The following is a 21,920-nucleotide window of genomic DNA, read 5'->3' as shown; positions in this document are numbered from 1 at the left end:
ATTCCTTCTGAAGAGAGAATATTGAAGTTTTATACTGTATTATACATTCACTGTTTCAGTTTTTTTTTTATTTCTTGCATTTTTCTGGGATTTACATTTCATGTGATGTCCCTCTATTTTCTTAGTTCTTTTAGTATTTCAGCTTCGGATTCTGACAATTAATTTAATTTCTAACTTTTAAGTTTCATTGTTTAATTATTTTCTTAGCTTCTGTCACAATAATTTTGCTGGTCCAGAAGTTTATGCAAATTTCATTTATTTAGAATGGGAATAAATACTGTGGTTTCTCAAATGAAATTCATGCTGCTGTTGAATTATACATAATCGCTGCCTCTTAGCCAAAGAAAAGATAATCAAAATCTATTATTGGCAGTGACTTTCAAATCCTGACTAAGGGTAAGTGGAAAAGAACTTAAAGTTTGACTAAGGTGTGTACTTTGAAAAGTCAGAGTATTATGAATTTTTACAGTAGTTGGACAGCTGTAAATTTTAATGAAAATCATGAAACTTTTTTTAGTGCATTATCTTTCAAGCTAAACCACAGGCTGTGGTACTAATAAACTTTTAGTTGTTTGATATTTAGTTGAGTAGGAGGAAAAAAGTTATAAAACACTTACACCGCTAGCAGTAGTGATTAGAGGATAATTTAAGTAAAGAGCTATAACTCTTTGAGTGGATCTCTCTATTCACCCCCCTTCTTCATATTACCTTAGGTCATCCAATAATTAAACTCTGTATGCGTCTTCCCACTTTTCAACCCGATTGATACCTCTTCATATTGAGTTTCCTTCTAAACTTGGAATAAGTACCCAAACTTTTCCTTTCTTCTTGCTCTTGATGAAGGAGAATTTGATTTATCAGGTTTCTAGTAATTTCATGCAAATTTCAGTTTTACTTAATTTCAAATGCTAGAAATGATGCTGATAAGTAAAGCTCCCAAGAAAACTTCCTTGATTAAAAAATGGTACAAAATAGGTTATAAAATATTGCTGAATACCACCCAAAGAAACAGTATCAATACTGCTTTTAATATCATGCTAAATGTTTTTTCCCGTGCATTTTTATATATTAAAAAAAGTTACATTTATAACTGAATCTCAAAATTTTCATGTTACAGTCAAAAGTCGTTAATTCGGACACACATAATTTGGAATGATCTATAATACGGACCTTAAAGCTACAAACTTTCAGTGCATGCGTCGCATTGACGCGTGCATAAGCGTTTATGCGTGCACGTAAGACCTTTACGGCTGCAAATATGTATATGCACATGCGCATTTAATGTATAACGGACTGTATAAGCTAAGCTAAAATTACCTAATTCAGTTAATGTTGCAGATTGCGTTGTTCCCCAATCTTCGAATTGGATCCGGCTTATTATTTTTTGCAGATTGTTAGAGCAATTTTATAAAAGTAAGCTTGAACTTTCGATTATGTCAAATAGAATTTCCGATATATATTTACTAATATGTAAAGGATCTACAAAGCGAAAGTATGTTTCGAAGTCCATTAAACGGAAAGTGGAATTGCTGCAAAATATGGATAAAGACATATCCTTTGATTATCTAATCATTCCGAAATATGTTTATCAATTACACGCTGCTCTGCGGGGGGAGGGAAACGATGCGGCGTGCAATGAATTGGAAGTTGATCTGTCAGCACTATCCTCATCTTCAGGGCAGATGTTTTTATTTTATTTGGCTTATAATTCCTTACTAAATGTAGTATTTCATCTCTATGTACTCCGTCTTTGATATGATTTAGATCAAATTCCGCGTCATTATAATTCACTTCTGATAGTGAAGAAAGTGACAGAGTTATTGAAAACGAAAAAATTTCGATTGACAAATTAGTCAGTATTCTCGACACAGCAATTATAGGACTTTGTAACTAAACAAGAAATTATGTCTGTTTAATAGAATTAAAGAGAAAGTACTATCACATGAAACGAAGCAACTTAAACAACTTACACTGAAAGAAATGTTTAATAAAGTAAACAAATAAATAATAAGCTTTTTCTTTTTGTAAATTTTCATACTCTTTAGATCATAATTGTTCTTTATTTCATAAATTACGGTTTCATATTTTTAATTTTATAATTTCTGCATGCCATCTTACCAGATTTAAACTGATGATCTATAATCCGGAAAAATCGATAATCGGGAATCGCCGAAGTCCCCACGAGTCTGGATTAACGACTTTTGACTGTATATGTGAGAAAAACATTTAAGATGATGTTTACAAAATTGGGTAGTCATGGACAATTTTATGTGCATTAATACCAAGAAATTATATGCAGATGATTAGCTGCTTAATAAAATATGACAAAAGACTCATGGTTTATTTGTTTAACCTTTTCACATGAGCTTGAAAAATAGCTCTGTTTCTTGTTTGGAGAGGGGGGTTGTCAAACTCATGCAGTGACAAAAAACAACCAATGCATGAGACAAGATTTTTTATTTATCTTCCATGCAGTTTTGCAAATGATGAACATTTAGAACATTTGTGTTTGAGAAAGAAACAGAAACCACTACTGAGTTTTACTTTCATATTTTTTATTTAGAAATATTAGATTTTACTTTTATCTTAGAAGAGAAGTGAGATAGTTGTTTAACCTTTTATATTAGTGCTGCATTTCTTCCTTAAAAGCAAAAATATTATAAACAGAAACAAATGAAAAGATTTTTTAGGTAAAGATCTTGTATATGCAAAATGTTTGTTCAATTTTTTATGATGCTCTACACTTTTAGATTTTTAAAATGCTAAAATTCCCTTTAAAACACTGGGTCTTAATATGAAGTTTTCAGATTGCAAGCTTTTAATTATTATTGTCTTTTGTGTCGGGGAAAGGGGGAGTGATTCAGTTGTCTTGCATTTCTTTCTGGGAGATGAGACTGGTGACCATTTCTGTGTTCGGTCATTGAGCTCCTACTAAGAAATAAATTTTGGGAATAGGGAGATGGTGCCATAATATCTGAATCCCAATGTACATAGTCCTAGTATATTTTCTGGTTTACTTCAAAACACAATTCTTGTGTAAACAAATCAGATAAAGTAATATTTTTTTAAAAAATTCATTTTCAGTTATAAATTGCTCCCATTACAGCATTAACAAAAATTTGTATTTTATTTTTTCACACTAGAGATGCATCTTGTCATCAAAAAGCTTCACAAAAGGAAGCATTTCTAAACATAGTTATCAGCGTTCATAACTTTGGCTTTTTTAATTTTGAATATAATTTTATTTCATTGGGTTATAGCAAAGAATACTAGGACAGTTCACTAAAGGGATGTTTCCAAGGCATGCTTTCATAAAAGGTTTTTTTTATGGAAAATTGACTCATATTCATACTACACATGGTAAGAAACATGGAAAGCCCATGCAATCAACTAGTTCAAAATTAACTTTTATCACTTGAAACATCTATGTTAATTACACTGCCTTTGCATATACATTAAAACTGGTATAAAATGATATAAAAACATATTAAAGAAATTAAGAAAAATTTCAAATGTAAATTGAAACTACATCAAGAACAATTAAATTTGGTGGAATGAAAAATATATATATATTTGTAAATGCCTTTCAGCTTTTAAAAATCAACCCTCAAGAATTTTTTCCCACACAAAAACTGATATTTGATCTCCATGCCAAATTCTCATGCATATGTTATTTTTTTCCTAATGCGAGGAAAGCAATTTATAATGCTAAAGCCGTAGTGAAAAAAGATTTTTTTTCTATATGGAGAGCTCAAAGTAATCCTATTTAGTTTACTATGGCCATTATAACTTTTCAGTATTTAGCATATATTAATCATTTTCTATTACGAAGCATTTTGATAATACACAAATCTTGCTCGAAAGACTGTACAAAAGGAATGTTGTAACTTTTAATTTAAACATTGCCGGAAATAATTTAAATAAAAACAGCTGAAAAATTTTTCTGATAATACTCATAACAATCGTTAAGACCTTAAAGGCAAATGTTTGAGAACGAGGTAACAATCTATTTCTTACCCTCAGAGAAAATCATTTCATAAATATGCCATGTGGGTTGGAATGACAGATAATTTCCCATTACATTAATGGGCTCCAACAAAAGAACACATAATCTGAGATGCTGTAAAACACAGATAATTTCCCATTACATTAATGGACTCCAACAAAAGAACACATACTCGGAGATGTTGTAAAACACAGATAATTTCCCATTACATTAATGGGCTCCAACAAAAGAACACATACTCTGAGATGCTGTAAAACAGTCTTCAAGCCTCAAATTCCCTTTTGTCACTTACATCCGTTTTGTCTTTCTCGGTGAGAAAGTGTCCTGAGCTCCCAGATGTACAACTTACTTGGGACACACATGCCTCAGCCCTGTGAAAAGGTTAAAAGGTGTGATACCATTACGAAGGTCAACAGAAAGCAAAATGGCTCATCATATAGCTAGCCAGGAAGCAAATAAAAATGCAACTGCCTGAATTTTAAAACCAGAATATGCTTGACGCAAGTTTAGCTAGTCACTGACTGACCAGTTTATCAGCAGAAAAATCATTTTATATACTATCAACGAAGATTGTAACAGTTTAATACACAATGTGATTCAAATTCCCCACACAAACTTTAACGGAAGTTCTAGAATAAACCAATAAACAATATTTGTGCAGGAAGATGTCTGGAAATGCCACCAGTGATAATAGAAGTAAATAAATAAGGAAAAATAATGGAATATGAAGAAAATACTACATGTTTATCATGCATATGCTAGTAGAATGAGGTGTACAAGCACACAGATGTTGTTAAAGTTCCTCTGCCAGCAGTGATACACATTTTACAAACTTGATGCATAAATCAGGAAACCTGTGTAAAAATGTCACACCACTTGTGCTGCCTCATCAGCTTTTATGAGAAAGTAAGCATCAAATTCAATGAAGATCTTGCAGACGGTCATCAGGTAACCCCAGGGAAAGAAGTCCAGAGGAAAAGGAGGGAAATATGGCTGATTTTGGACGAACTGATTTGCATTGACTGTTGTGCCAGTAAAGTTATGTTTCTATACTCCTACAATTCAGTGTTGAAACATGCAGAAGCAAAGTCAGGCTGTTACTTCATATGGCAACAAACAACTGCAGAAGCATTGAGCAACATTCCCAGCAAGACTTCCTCCAAGAAAATCTCTTATCCTATCCCACCGAGTGACCCAATCCTTATATCGAATGCAAATATCTAAATCATATTATTGTGACAATTTTTAGATCAATAATTTCCATATTCCAAGCATATATTTTTTACATAATCTGTAATAGTATGAGGGAACCTAGCTACATGAAATATTCTTTGTCACAGGATTAATGTAAAAATTTTTGTTTCATATATTTCTACTAAAAGCTGGGCTATAACCCAAATTGTCAAACTCTTACAGCTTAAATTATCTTGTTAAATTTAAATTTGAAACTATGCAGTATGAAATATGTATAACATGCATAAGATTTTCACAGTTATGGAAAAAAGCAAAGTATCAATCTAAATATAGTCAAGTTTTAATGAGCCAAAAATGAAAGAACTTTTCCTCACAAAAAAAGAAAATAACCTAAAACTCAACCTTGAATTAGTTCGATTTTTGAAATGCATGCTTTGATATTCACTTTGACTTAGAATTGAATTATTAGTTCCGAAGCCTATTTCATTGACAATTCTGACTTAAGTTCATGTAATCGAAGTTTTAGTGTACTAATTTGTGTTTGATTACTTGCCATACAATGTATGGCAAATAATAAATCAGAGGGGTTTAAAAAATAAGTTAAAGAACTTTTTGCCTTAATGCAAGTATAAAATGTAATGAAAGAGAAGGCTTGCAGAGGGCTACTTTGGGCATGCTAGTACAGTAATTCCTTTTTTCCTTTTGTCTCTTCTGAATTAAAAAAAAAAAAAAAAAAAAAAAAAAAAAAAAATTGAGAGACAACTTTAGTTTTTGGTAAAAGAAAATAATCTCAAGGAGACAAATCTGGAAAATATGTGAGAGGACTAAGTACACATACTTATTTGAGGACAGAGTGGCTCTGAAAAGTGGTTATTGGTATCAGTGGAAAGATTCATTATCATGGCAGTATAATAGTTTCCAACTGAATAACATTAAAATTAAATACTGTTTACTTAATTATCAGCTATTTATGTCACCTACTCAGCCAAACATTCAAAACTGCAGCATTGTTTTGACACCTCAGGTTGTAAGACAAACCTAACGTCATCTAAACATTTGTTTAATCTTGCCAAATGAATAATGCAAGGAGATAATCATCCCATCTTTAGCTTAGATTCCAAGTGAATACAGTAATTACATACATATCTGAATGTTTATTTGCACTATGGCTTGGTAGTTTAAAAGCCGACTTGTTAACAAAACAAACTTTTGTTTTGTGTGCCTGAGAATATAGCAATATTTTAAATTAATACCAAATAGTAAATTACAGACTAATAACCTGGCCCCTAATTTAAGTGGTTCGACCTGTGACCAAGCAGTTCAATACCACTGAATAATAGTAATTTCTTTTGGAGTTGAACCCAGGCAAATGAGATGGCTGCATGGTTGGCTTTCATGAATTCTCCCATGTGCAACGTGAATACAAGCCACTTTTCCTTACATAAGTCCTCCATGAAGAAATTCCTCCCCTTAGCTGATAGCTTCCATGTGCTCTGCCATATTTAAATAACCAACTAACCTAATATATGCATGATTTTTAAATGCACATTTCTAAACTAAGAAAACAGAAACTCACTGTAAAAGAGTGTAGTTATCCAATCAGAAGGCATATGATAGATAGATACAATGCCAATGGTTGAATTGCTAGTAATTTTTTTCTGATCTTGGATTGTCACTTGCTAGTCAAACTCACTTTATTTGCACTGGCAGAGCTGACAAAAAGAGAAGTGCCGGTGTTAAAGCTTTTATTGATATAAAATATGCAATATGTCCACAGATTACATGAAAATTTATTATGCATTTAGTGTCACGAAATCTTTGGACATAAAACATTTCCAGAATCATTTTTATTTGCTTTTGTGACACACAGAAATGAAGATAAAAATATTTTATTCTAGCATATTTTCACTCTGTTAAAGATTTCTGTAGTAGAACAAAGCATGTTTTATATATAATATTTTTGATGTACTCAGAAACATTAAATACATATATAATGCAAATTTTGAAATCTACAAAACAAATTCTGCATATAAAATGAGGTTAAGTAAAATAGCAGACTATAATACGCCAAAGATAAAATTTTACGCTTATGAAAGAAAAAATAACAACTTTGGTTGAAATAAAATTATCAATATGTCCACAGAGATGCATCAAATTTATTATGCATTTAATGTCATGAAATATCTTTAGACTTTGTTCAACATTCTTTACAAATTAAAAAAAAAACTTTTGCATCTATTACCAATAAATATTGATTAGCTATTATTAATAAAAAGGAGGAAAAAAAATTCCGTGTGAATAATCCTCAGTAAAAGTTTATTTGAAAATTAAAGGTTCCAATTAACAGTTGCAAGTCACTGAAGATTGTGATATAGTACGTAAACCAATATGGCGTTATTAACACTTATAACAAATATTTCAAATTCTAAAACATGCCATTATATAAATTCATGTATAGCTTGGTTGAAATTTTGAATAAAAACTTAATTTTTGCAGGTATTCTTAGAAATACATCTATTTTAAGGTGATGGTAAAATTTTTAAATAAGTAAACAACTGCAAATTTTATTTGGATTGAACCTAAATCTTGAACTGTGAAAGAAAAAATCACGTTTAATGGGGGGGGGAAGATATCAATAAATATATACCAAATTCAATTAGTATTGAGGAGCTAAAATTTTGAGAGCTAATTTTTTAAAAACTATTCATGCAGTTTTTACAAAACTTAGCACTTAGCATAATCTCAATTGCAGAATTGAAATACGGGAAAAAAATGGTAGGACATTAAAAAAAAAAAAAAAGCAGTCTGATTTTGGGGAAATATCCATGTTAGAACAATACTATATATAAATCTAATATGTATTCTAAATGGTGGTTTCAAGAAATGAAAAATGCAAGTTAAATTTCGTCAATCAGCCCAGTAGAAGGGAGATATCGAACTCCCCCCCTTTTTTTTGTGCAGCGTACCTTGAAAGAAGTAATTTTAAATTCTATTGTGTTAAGTCAGCTATATAGACATATTAGCCTGACTAAAAGAGAGCCTTTTATCCAAGAATGATTCTGCATTTTATTGGTGTTTCACAAAGAAAGAACAAAAGGTAAAAACACAAAAATGTAAAAATGTAAAAACACAAAAAAAGATAACACTGCATGTTTCAGCTTGATATATTGAAGCTGTTCTTTAAGAAAGATAACTAAATGGTGTGAATGCCATATCTGAGGTTAAAATGACACCAAATTTTTCTTTTCATGTAAAAGTTAAGGAAGAAGTGCTAAATTATCTCAGTATATTTTTCTTAGATTGTGCCAGATGAATGCAATTTTCAGATTTCCACGTGGAAAGCATTGTTTTATATTCCAGCCAATATGATAGTTAACTACTTATTCTAACTTTGTTTCAAAAAGGAAGTCACAAATAACAAATACACAACGAGATACAAAGCTTGCATACCTTTAGCATGAGGGGCAATTGTTATCTCAATGGCTGGTAAATTAACAAACAAATCATACAGCTCCATTCTTCCCTCTACTCCTGCATCTCTAAATCCTGCTACATATGTAGGTAGTGAAAGCAATTCAGAAATTTCATTATTAGTCAACTGCATGTAAGGATATATTATGCTCCAGTCTTGTCTGTGCCACACAAATGCTGGAAGTGCCCTGTTAGTACAATACATAAAATATTAGCACATAAAAATCTTTTTTGGTGCACATCAAAATGAAGAACACAAAAAGTTTCATTATAATTATCAAATCAGCAGTATGCATATACCATGGTAAATATTCCACAACGTCATTTATTCCTGAAAGTCCTTTAACAGAAGATGTAGAAAACTTTCTAACCTTACAAACCAAAGCAATGTATCCAAGCCATGATGATAAACAACAATGCGCTTTTTTAATAGCAGAGCTGTATATATGAGTATTGTCTCAAGGCCAAAGGTTTTTACAACATCTGAAAAAAAAAAGAAAAAAAAAAACTTTTACTTTATTTTTAGTATCAAGGCTCTCTTGCATAAAAAATAAAATTAACATTATGCTTTTTGGCATTTCAAAATTTAAACTGCAAGATACATTTTCTTGATACTGTGTTCTTGATAGACTAAACAATGGACATCTCTACTGAACAAACATGAAGGAATAAATTCCTAAAATATCACCGACGTGCTACATACTGGTTGCTCATTAAAATGGGAAGTCAATCTGAGTGCCTACAAAAATCAATCAACTTTCAAATGAAAAGAGCTAAAGTATAGGCACTTTATGTATTGATACAATAGAGTTTCCCTATGAAAATCATAGACAACAAAATTCACATGCTAGCAGTCCAGTCTATGGGCTCACAGAGCAATCATATCAGAAATCTCAAAGAAATTTTTACTTTGTAAACATACTTTTTCTACACAATGAAAATTCAAACTACAAATTCTTTTTTTTTTTTTTTTTTCACTTTCTAGTTTTCTAATAATTTAACGCTCTTCCTTCATTGAAGAAAATTGCAGAATTTTAATCTAAATTTCTATAGAAACAAACATTTATTAATTTGAGTGAAAGTCTGGAAACTACTGAACAATAAAAAACAAATATAAGTGTGACCAGGAATTTTTTTCTGTTAGTTTTGTTGATATAACAGCAAATAGGAAATAAATTAAAAAATATACATATCCATCAGCAATAAAGGCGATGAAAAATATGGGTACTTATGCATTATCCTGTCAACCCTGAAACTGTCACCAAACAGCATGGTTTATCACCAGTTATGGGCAATGCACTCATAACATTTGCGATTTCATTTGATATAACCCTAACTGATTCTCTAATAAATGAATAAATAAATATCTGTTATGATAAATATCTGTAGAATGGGGGAAAAAAAAAAAAAAAAAAAAAAAAAAACTGCATAAGGCCTGATCAAACAGCCACAGATTGGAACTGCATTATTCACAGTTGTTCTAAACAAAAATTTCAAATCGGGAGGTCCTGACAAAATGGTAGAAATTGCCAAAATCTTTTCAACAGAGTGAAAAAATTAAGTACGCCGAATACTTCCGCAGCAATGGCAGTTTGACAGATTGTGCAGAGTGACTGACGTATGTTTTATTATAAGAGTTGCAGACCAAAGTGAGGCTCAGAATTCCACAGGAACGACTGGTGCAAATTTGGTGGGATCTTCACCAGCTCTTATGGTTCAATGGTAGCCAACTTACCAAAATATGAATTTAATCACTGGGTGTAGTAATGTGGCAAGGTACTGTAGTGATGTACTATTTTAATAATTTTTCATTTACATATTTTAAAAAAAGTTTTATATGAATTGACAATAATTAATGTCAAATAAAATTGAATTAAAAATTAAATGCAATAAAACATACACTATTAACGAGTTATATCTTGTTTCACACATGAGAAAAACAATGAATCACACATCGGGTTTTAACAGAAATTTTTACTGTTGGAATTTTGAAATGAACCTGAAAAGAAAAATTCTAACGAGTATGAGTTTCACAAATTAAAAATTATGATTAAATTTATGTAAATGATATCCAGTTAAAATTAACAAACTTTCTCCTAGCACAGATATGTTCAATACTAATTTATTAATATCATTACTTCTGTAAAACATTGATAAGTGAGTGATCCTTATAAATCATTTTAGTTTATTTCATTTTCATACAAGTCTCTATCTGTAAACTTTTCATTGAAAAAGGCCAGTCTGTCTTTAAAACTACAATATAATTAAAATTTGCATAATCTTAAATAAAATCAGCAGCTAGCTTTTCTGAGAAAACTGTTCAACTTGAAACTTTCAGAAATATAACAAAGGCTTCATTAAAATCAAAACACTATTTTATACAGTAAGAGAAACAAGCTAAAAAAATTTCATTATTTTTCAAAATAAACTTTACGTATTATTTAGGAAAGTGCAAAATGTGTCACAATACTTTCATTACTATATATATTAAACAAACTTCACCTATACACATATGTTTTTAACAGATCTCACAAAAAGTTTAATTGAATATTCTGCCATATAATATAAATTTTTATCACAATTTTGCTCATGAAATAACAAAAACTTTTTAGACTTATTTCTATTGAAAGAAAAGATGAAATGAAAACTACTTAGGAAAGTAAAGATACTCTTAAACAATACAGAATGACTTAAAAAGGTTTTAAATTTAAACTTGAAGATTATAAAATTAAGATATGGAAATTTAATACAAATTATTGTTAGTGTAAATATGAATTGGGAAGAGATTAATATGAAAAAAAGACATATGAAGTTCTGTGTAAAACGATAAATAAAATAACATAAGCATATTATATCCTTTTAATACATTCATTATTATGAATCAGGTATCTTGTCTTCATACTCGCTTAGCGCCTAGAGACGAGATAACTCATCCTCTATACAAGGTTTTTCTATATTACTGCAGCATGTGCAGCGATATTTTTTAAACTTTTTGGTGCATCCCAGTTCATATTAATTTATTTTCTCAAAATTTCTACTAGATGGTGCTACACTTATAACTTTTAGAGTTTTACGAAATTTTTGTAACTGTGCAAACTGCTTTGCACTTTTGTTACGCTTCTTGCATGTTATACATACTTGTTCTACTTTTCAAAAAATAAATGTTTTTTTTCAGCTGCCGAGACAAAATATCTTAATTTACCTGATAAAGAGCTTGTTAATGAATCGACTCAGATCAGGAAACATGTAAAGTTACTGATCGTGTTTGTGATTAAAGCACCAGAGATAAAAAGTCATGATGCCAAAATACAGAAGGAGATGAAGTAAAAATGGATTCACTTCAGTTTGCCACAGGCTTGAATATAGATTTTGATATAAAAACAAAAAATAGTTCAGAAAGTAGCGAAAGTGAAACTGATGACTCTCAAGTAGCTTCAAGGTCATATGAATAGCATAAAATTGGTATGAATTACATGCCAACTAACAGCATTTTTAAAGGCAAGATGGACATTAATTTATTTATCACTATTGAAATTGTACAAATCAATGTATCAGAAACCAACATATATGCAGAGCAATGTATACATGAATCAACAACCACATCAAAAGAAGTCGTGCACTTCTTTGGAAATGAACTGATGCTGCAGAAATGGAGAAATTTTTTGGACTTACTTTTGCAATGGAGCTTATCTGGATACCTTGTCTTGAAGACTACTGGTCAAGTGATTCAGTGTTCACAACAATCCTTTCTAGCAATACAATGGCAAGTGATTGAATAAAACTCTTACTTAAGTTTTGGCAGGCACTTTAGAGATAATGAACATCAATTAGAATAGACTGCACAAAATGCTAAAGATCTGTGATGTTCTCCTGGATAATTTTCATAAAATTTATACACAAGGTACGAAATTTTTAATAGATGAGTCGACAGCTTTGTCATGAGGAAATCTTCAACAATATATTCCAAGCAAACCACACAAGATGTAAAACTTTACATGCTTTGTCAGCCAAATGGTTACATATGGAATGTATCTGTGTATTGTGTACAATGGATACTATGTTTAGATTAGGCCTGTAGAAAACATGAAAATGGTTTTGATGGAAAAGCTTCTAAACAAAGGAAACACATTACAAAGGCAGATAGTTACAACACAAATATTCCTCTGACAAATTAGCTCCTTGAAAAGAAAATGTTATGTGAAACACTGCAATCATTTAGAAAATATCCAGAAAGCATTGTAAAGTTGTGATGAGATGCAAAGAGAAGCATTCAACTGACACTCGTAAAACGAAGACTTCAGACAAAAAGAACCGAAAAAGGGAATTTGTCATCAAGTTAAATTATAATCCAAATTACAATAAACATGCATGACATCGACAAAATTGATAAACTGCTTTCCTATTACTCATCACTGTAGAAATTACTTAAATGGTACAGAAAGTTTTGTTTCAAAATTTGGATATGGCAATTTCTAATTCTTTTGTCTTGTATACCAAAGTCAGTAAAATGCAACCTCAGATCTAGATTGAAATGAAATAATACATTTGCTACTAAATTTTAGGAAATGCAGGAACAGAGTTCCTAGAAATTATTTCACTTCTCTTTGCATCTCATCACAACTTTACAGTGCTTTCTGGATATTTTCTAAATGATTGCAGTGTTTCACATAACATTTTCTTTTCAAGGAGCTAATTTGTCAGAGGAATATTTGTGTTGTAACTATCTGCCTTTGTAATATGTTTCCTTTGTTTAGAAGCTTTTCCATCAAAACCATTTTCATGTTTTCTACAGGCTTAATCTAAACATAGTATCCATTGTACACAATAAGTCTTCTGATATGCTGCAAACGGAAGGTCAACATGACATGACACATGACAATGTTTTACTGTCATTAGACTTCATCAAAAGGTAATCAAAAATGTATAAGATTCACGAAACTTCAGCTAACAATTAAAACCAATTTTATTTAACATTCTAAAAATGGAAATCACATATCTCAAGAGACTAAATAATTTAATATTATCACACATGAGCTGATGCCAAAATCAGCAACTAACAGGCAAATAAAGGTGAGAGGTAGTTAGAATCATACAAAAAGTTCAAGTTTTTATCCTTGCACTATGATGAGCTCATATGCATATTGAGCAAAAGATGAATGTTGCCACTCACTACAATGAGGATTTCCACCATTGTAATCCTACTTCCACATTCTGGAGACACTAGAGGCCAGAGATATCCTGGATTAAACTTGACCCTTCTGCCAGAATGAGTAGTATATGCTTGTGGTGCTTGGTTGCCTGGCACAAGTATTTCAACTGTGGTGTTACTCTAAGAGTCTGCTCAGGAACAGAAACTGATGCTGGTTTCAAGTGATCAATAACAATCACAGATTCGTTTCCCTTAATAAGTGTAAAATGTTTACTAAACCTTTTCATTACTCTAAATTGGCCATCATACAGTCGAGTCAATGGTGGTTTCAGTGCCACGTGCCTCACAAACACATAAGTGCATAACTCTAAAGCTGGGTGCACGAAATACTTATTGTTAACATGAGATGATGTGGGCACTGGAGACATCTCTCTCACTGCCTCGCACAATTTCTGTATAAATGAAATCGGGTCAACAGAATTAGAAATCTGCTTGGGTTGCAAAATCTCTGCAGGATCATCTCTAAACATGTTCCACCCAGATCTTGCTTGTAAGTTGATCAAAGACCGAGAAGCTCAAATGGAAGATTCACCGTCCACTGGGCATTATGGAAAATCAACACCTGTTTGAGTGAGTTGTGAAATCTCTGAAGTAATCCATTTGCTGCAGAGTGATATGGGATAATCTGAGTTCACTGAACAAATACCAAGAAGTTATTAAGAGTAGTGGACATGTGTGATTCAAATTGTCGGCCCACATCGGTACTTACGACGATGGGAACTCCAAACCTAGCAATCTAATGGGCGAAACGCATTTGAGTGACAGTTTCTGCCAAAACAACTCTCATTGCTATTGCTTCTGGACATCGGGAGTATTGGTTGATGAGGGTTAAAAGGTAGGAATGTCCTTCCGAGGGTGGCAGGGGCCCAATTGTATCCAAATGCACATGCTCAAAATGTTGACTGGGTACAATGAAGGACTTCAATGGACTATGAATATGACATATAACTATGAGCTTCTGTCAGTCAATGAAATGACAAATCCAGGCAACATAATCCTTTGGCATAGAAGGCCAAACAAAATCAGAAAAAAGTCTTTTGGTCTAGATGAGAAAGGTCAATGGAGTGAATCAAATAGTGCTTTCTGGATTTGGCTGAGAACAAAGGGAATCTTGTCACTACTTATGTCACAATACATATAGCCCAGGAGACAATTCCCTCTTTGTAGTTTTAATGAGCTTCTTTCAAGGGACAGCTGATGATTCAGCTCAGGATCATTACATTGAAATTCAGCAATCTGTGCAAAACGTGTTACAGCCAGTTTATTAATACCATTACATTCAAATTCAGCAATCTGTGCAAAACTTGTTACAGCCAGTTTATTAATAGCAGAAATTCTTGACAATGCTGCAATATTTTCTGGTTCATGAACATACAGTACGTCTGTACTGAACTGGACAATGTAATGCATATGCATAACCTGCTTGGGTGACACGGAATATGATTTTTATGCTGATTTGTGCGTATTGTAAAAACTTGTTCCTCAAGATTATGTTGAAAATGTCTTAAAGCAGAGTAGATAGCGAGTAATTCTCTATTGTTATGTTTGGTGCATAGTTTCAGCTGGAGTCAATTTTTTGGAGATAAAAGGTAGTGGCTAATGTCCTTTATAGCATCCCGAGTCCAAAAGGGCTCCAATACCCGAGGCATTAACCACCAATGACAATTGCTGACCATGGGCATGGTAACCAAGTGCTGCTGAATTTGTAAGATCAGTTTTACATTATTAAAAGGCTGCAATTGCTTCTGCTGTCCATGGAAAAAGGCATTTAACATTGTTCTTACAATCTTTTAATAGGGAATGAAGCATAGCTTGGGTACTAGCTACCTTAGGCAAAAATCGTCCATAAAAATTCAACATTGATAAAAACCTCTTTATTCCAACATTATTACAGGTTTAGAGAAGTTAGGAATTATTGTAGATTTTTCAGGAACAGGCCAAACACTTGAAGATGTAATTAAGCAGCCAAGAAATCCTACCGATGACTTTCTCATAATACATTTAGAAGGATTCAATTTTAGCCTGCATTTTTGCAATCTATCAAAAATCAAACAAAGGTGGCTCTCGTATTCAACTTCATTTGCTGAAGCCACAAGCAAATTATCAAGTAAGTAAAACAAAAGTCTAAGCCAGAAAGTACTTGATGAATAAATATTTAGAACATCCAGCTTGTGTTTCACAAAGAAACTAAGATAATCCAAATGGGGGTAATCGCAGTTGTTTTAGGTACATTCTTTGGGTTAACAGGGATTTGATAGCCAATTCAAGTGTTGAAAAAATATTTAAAAAAAAAAAAAAAAAAATCCTGTGTACAGTCCTGAACATGCTGTACAGGATACTGGTCAGGAATAGTCACACAGTATTCAAGTGGCGAAAATCACCACAAGTGTGCCTATCGTGCTGCCCGGAGTAAATCTGGCGACAAATGACGAGGTTTATAAAACATGAGGACCTTTAGTCTCAATATAATGGAAAATTGTTGAAGTTCAAATACTGTTGGTTACATAAGAAGGAAGAGTGAGTTCAGAACACTCAACTAGTAATTTATCAAACTTAGAATCACCAAGAAGTACAGACACACCTAAATCAAAGGAACTTTTAAACAATTTGCCACACGATGACAAGTGGTTTATACACACTCGATAAGGCAAATATTAGCAACATCGACAGTCCATATTTCTTAGGGAAATCAGCACTAAAATTGGTTGACTTACATTTGCAATGATTAATAATGAAGTAAAGGTACGACTAAATTTAAATCCAAAATAAAACGTTTAGTTCCGAAATGTGGGAATCTTAGTTCCATCTGCAAAGGAAAAAAAAAATAATAACTAGTCCTCCAAAGCCAAGAATACTGAGCATACTTTGTTGGTAATACTGACACATCTGCCCCAGTGTCAATAAAATAATTTTGACAAAAGGTTGGCCAACAGTACATGATCCACACGGCGAGCATCACTGTCACCAGCAAGTGATTTGACATTTTCTGTTTTTTGAAGGGAATTGGAGGCTGACTTTTTCCTTGCACATTCACTAAAATTTACATGATGGAAACACGTCTGTTCACTCTTTATAACATTAATTGCATTCTCATGCCCTACTATGTCGGTATGAATGACAATAATTGCGCTCAGAACTGCAAGAATTACATCCTAAGGCAGAGTTAACTCACCAACTTGCTTTGTCAGTTGCATAACCTGAAGTTCTAAATGAGCTGTAGCAGATTCACTTGGCTGATAGTTTATATTCACATAAGAGTGAGATGCGAGCTTAGTAGTCTTACCAGTGACCGTAGTCAATTTATTCAAATCATAATCACTTAAGAGCAGCCAAAATAGATTATTTATTACTGGGAAGTCTTCCAAGCCAAAAAGATCTTAACAAGGGCTCACCTACAGTATCACCAGCTAAAACACACACAAGTCAACAACTGAGAAAGACGCTGGTCGCCAAGTTCAAGACCTTGCAATAAAGTCTGAATTTTTTACACTTTGCTTTCAGAATGTATTGCAATCTACCTTTGTTTTAGGAAATCCTGTTTGCCAGTAGAGAGAGGTTTTAAATAACAAAATTACTGAACCCACAGTAGCAACAACATGGTTAAATTTTGTTAAATCCGAAGTTATTATTGGAAAGAGGAAAACTGCAATTTCAGTCTAACAAACCATAATGTAGGACTTGTTTTCCAAAAAGGCGGTAATTTTACTGAAACATGCCGATATAAGTGTAGCTACTATATTTTCAGCTGGAAAATCATCAGCAGAAGTTTCATTACGTGACATGACTATAAAATTTATAAAAGATATATGATTCTAATTGCAGACACAAGAAAAATATTAATAGTAAAGCATGGTATCAAGGCATAAAACAGCTATCATGCAACTATACCCATTAGGGATACACGTGAAATTGAAAAATAAACAAATATTAACAACATGTAAAATATTCATCTTGCAAAAATACACTGTACATATTATGAATAAGGAAAAACAGACTCCAGTGAATGCCAAGAAGGTGTGATAAAAATATTTTCTGTAAGAAATACATTAAAAAAAAAATGTTCTAAAAATTGTTCACAAATTCAGTCAAATATAAAAAATACTTACTCTTAATTCCAAAAAACAATCATATGAAAAAATAATTTAATCCTAGCTGCATTAAAAAAAACTGATAATTTAAAAAGGTAATCCAGTTTTCAACACTGACACACAAACTGCTGAAAACCTTCACCAAAATGTTCTTGAGAATCATTTGTACTAAAGTCATGCCACACAATCAATCGCAAAATCAATCCAGGTTGCTAAAAAACTTCCTCAGCAGCACGTAAAATTGCAGCATACTTAATTTGGATAAGTTCTGTTTGTAACTGGAGAAGAGTCATCTGCACAAAATCATAACCAGTTTTCAAGGCAGGTGTAGCTGCAACATACGGTGCACCAGTACAGAACTTTCTCTAGTCACAAAATATAGCAATGTTTTATTGCCATCAGACTTCATCAGAAAGGCCTAAGAATCACAAAACTTCAGCTAAGTTAAAATAAACTTTATTTAACGTTTAAAAAAAAAAAGAAAATCACATCTTACAAGAGGCTAAATAATTAAACATTAACATACATGAGCTGACGCCAGACATCAGCATCAAACAGGCAAAATAAGATGAGAAGCAGTACATCTCGGCAAAAAAGTTCAAAGTTTTTATCCTCATACTAAGGTGAGCACATATGCATATAGTGCAACAAAGATGAATGCTGCCACTCACCGTAATGAGGATTTCTGCCATAAACACTAGCCACAACATAAAAAAAAAGCTTCTTCAACATGGAAATTCGTCATGTAATTCCCACCAAATTTGACAAGAAACATGATACCTGTGTACAACATGGACATCAAAGCCTGCATTACGTACCATTTAAAAGAATTAAGGGTTAGAAGGGAATTCTTACCAGAGGGAGTAAGACAAACATGTGCCTTTGCCACAATTTGAATGTGTTAAAAAACATGCATTGTAATATTTAAATGCTGAAAAATTTTAAAAGGATAAATCTCTTGATATTCAGAGTTTCACATGAACTTCTAAGTCGTCTATGTGTAATGAAATTAATGGACATAAATAATTAAATATATACTGACAGAAAAGAAAATCCCAACATCCAGAAAAATTAATACAGAGTAATGAAATTCTGGCAATACATTTGTATAGGTAACATATTTAATTGATTAAATTTTCAAGATCAGAAGTTAATGAAAGTACACAAAGAGCCATTTCAAATGTGAAATGCTGGTACATCAATAACCAGTATAACCAGCAGAATTTTGTCGTACAGGTGCCAGATGTCAGTTGTTTGTGGAATGGAGTTCCATGCCAGTTGCAGTTGATCAGTCAATAAAGGTGGTTAATGCTGGTTATATATGAAGCTGGGCTTTTTGTCCAATAATGTCCCATACATGCACAATTGGAGAAAGATCTTACGATCTAACAGGCCAAGGCAACTTGTTGACACTCTGTAAAGCACGTTGAGTTACAACAGCAGTATGAGAGCGAGTTTTATCCTCTTGGAAAACACCCCCTTGAATGCTGTTCATGAATGGCAACAGAACAAGCTGAGTCAGCAGACTGACATAAAATTGGGTGCATGGGATAACCACGAAAGTACTTCTGCTGTCATATAAAATTGCTTCTCAGACCATAACTCCAGGTGTTTTTCTAGGCCACAGACAGGTTGTTTGCAGGTGCTCATCTGGCCTTCTAACAAACACATGACCATCACTGGCATCAATGCATAACTGGCTTTCATCAGAAAACATAACTGATCTCCACTACACCCTCCAAGCTTGACACCACTGACATAGGAAATTGCAGTGGTTTGGAATCAGTGCTACAGGGCGTCTGGCTCGGAGCTGTCCTTCAAGTCACTAATTTGTAATAGCTTGTTGTGTCAATCGTGGTGCCAGATGCAGCTCAAATTTCTGCTGCAGATGCAGTATGATGTGCCACAGCCATATGCCGAACTCAGTGGTCTTCTCTCTCAGTAGAACTGTGTGGCTACCTGGAACCCAGTCTTCTTGTGTTAGTGTTTTCCCTTCATCACTGCTGCCAACAATCATGTACAGTGGATACATTCCTACCACATCTTTCTGCAACATCGTTGAAAGAAAATCCACCATCTTACAGCCCTATTACAAGACCTCGTTCAAACTCACCGAGCTATTGATAATGTTCATCTTTTTAAAGACATTCTTGACTAACATAACTCACTACATCAAATCTCAATGATAAATAACACTCATGAGTTTTACACAGCATACGTAACGCAAACATATTTGCACGTTCACAGTGGTGGTATTAGCATCATATTTATGCACCTAGCATGAAATTTGAATAGACATCATCTTTCAGATGTATAAACATGCCTAACAAATTTCATTTCTCTAGCATAACTCCTTCTTGATATCGGGATCTTTTTTCCCTCAGTGAATAATCATGTAAAGTGGATATAAAAATTACACAAACAATTTTAGAAAAAAAAAATACCTTTTGCAGGAACGCAGGAATATGCTGCCACTTTATCAAACTGTCTAACTATAAAAGTGCCATTATCCTCTGTAGAACACATTCCTTTGACTAAAACAGAGAGGTATAATCGCAACATATCAGCAGGATTTCCAGTTTCACTAAATGTTTTACTGAGAATTCGAGATAAGTTCTCATATTTTTCAGGATTAAAATCTCGTGTTTGAAGAACAATCACAAACTGTTTTACCTGTAATTAAAAAATTGTTTATCACAAAAGATCACTAAAAAACATAATTTATAGGTAAACTGATTAATTTTTTTAAATAAAAAAGTATTCCCAAAATGTCAGTCAATTAATGTTTTTGTTGTTGTCTTATCCATGTTTTTCATGGAAGAAAGGTTGCCAGAGCTTTGAGGAGGTGGTTGGACTTTTACTACCTTTTCAATTTTGAGGAACAGCAGCCCGGGGGTGATCCGAGAGTCTTCTACCACACAAGGACTTTTGGTTCACCATATATTTAGACTGTCCCAATGCCACAACGACATTGTACATTTACAAATATCCATACATTCTCTGGGATTCAAATCCGGGCTCTTTGGTACTTGCAGTAGGCTTCCCTAACCACTATACTGTCTGGGCAGCCACTCAGTTAATTATAGTTACAAAACACCTCAAAAGTAATTTTATTATTTTAAAACATACATACAGTCAGTCACCTACCCTTATACTGACCTTCGGAAAAGTGGCAAAAAATAACACTACGTCAAACAGTTATTTCATGGAATTCTGTAGAAAAGTCGGCAAAAATCGCAGTTAGTATGTTATTTCACTAAAATTTTAAATGATTAAGGAATTAAATTATCATCTAAAGTTATACAGTAGATAAAATTTGAATAAATTAATTTTCAAATAATTGATATTTTGTTGCATCAACATAATACTGAGTTGATTATTATTATATTTTCTATGGTTTTACCCACATGATTTTTTTTCAAAACTTTTAATTTCTGTCGATTTTGTTTATTTTTGCATTTAGACTAAATTTGTATAATCAAAATCGCAATAACAACCTTGTGTTTAGCGTACATATATTAAAACACTCAATCGATTTCGATGGCAGCTAAAGGTCCCTCCTCATCAGGAGAAAGAAATTACTAGAAAGAAGGAAAAAAGAAGAAAAAGCATTGGCAAAGGAGTCTCAGAAACACGTGGTTGTTATCAGCACTGCACACGGTCGTAATTGGATTTTGAATCAGAGTTACACTGGCCACCTACTTTCACTGAGCCAGGCTATCTGATCAAACATCTAACACATAGACTAAAATGTAAAAAAATCAGCAAAGTAAAAAATAGGGAGCAAGGGGCAACTGAATCTTCACGCACCAAGTCTGTACCTCGAAAATTAATTTGTATAGTTCAAATATTATTTTAATGTGAAATAGCACATTTTGTCTTTCTTTTTAATTTGTTCTATTTTATGAATTCTGATGTTTACTAGCTTATTCAAATATGACTCAGATGAATG

The 21,920-nt window shown here is 32.6% G+C and overlaps 1 protein-coding gene across 2 annotated transcripts in view; it reads right to left on the bottom strand.

The window, feature by feature from the left end:
- LOC118195781 (DENN domain-containing protein 10-like) overlaps nucleotides 1-21,920 on the bottom strand; it is a 90,329-nt gene that overhangs the window by 19,560 nt on the left and 48,849 nt on the right. For both annotated transcript variants that reach the window (XM_035367109.2, XM_035367108.2), the window contains exons 3-5: nucleotides 20,413-20,641; nucleotides 9,043-9,154; nucleotides 8,651-8,859 (exon numbers count right to left, since the gene is read on the bottom strand). In XM_035367109.2, coding sequence (XP_035223000.1) covers nucleotides 8,651-8,859; nucleotides 9,043-9,154; nucleotides 20,413-20,641 — 550 coding nt within the window. The remainder of the gene's footprint in view (nucleotides 1-8,650; nucleotides 8,860-9,042; nucleotides 9,155-20,412; nucleotides 20,642-21,920) is intronic.

Source organism: Stegodyphus dumicola, chromosome X2, assembly GCF_044657685.1.
Source record: "Stegodyphus dumicola isolate Sdum_Otavi_A_Nest chromosome X2, ASM4465768v1".
Lineage (NCBI taxonomy): Eukaryota > Metazoa > Arthropoda > Arachnida > Araneae > Eresidae > Stegodyphus > Stegodyphus dumicola.
This window is presented reverse-complemented; position numbering and strand designations above follow the sequence as displayed.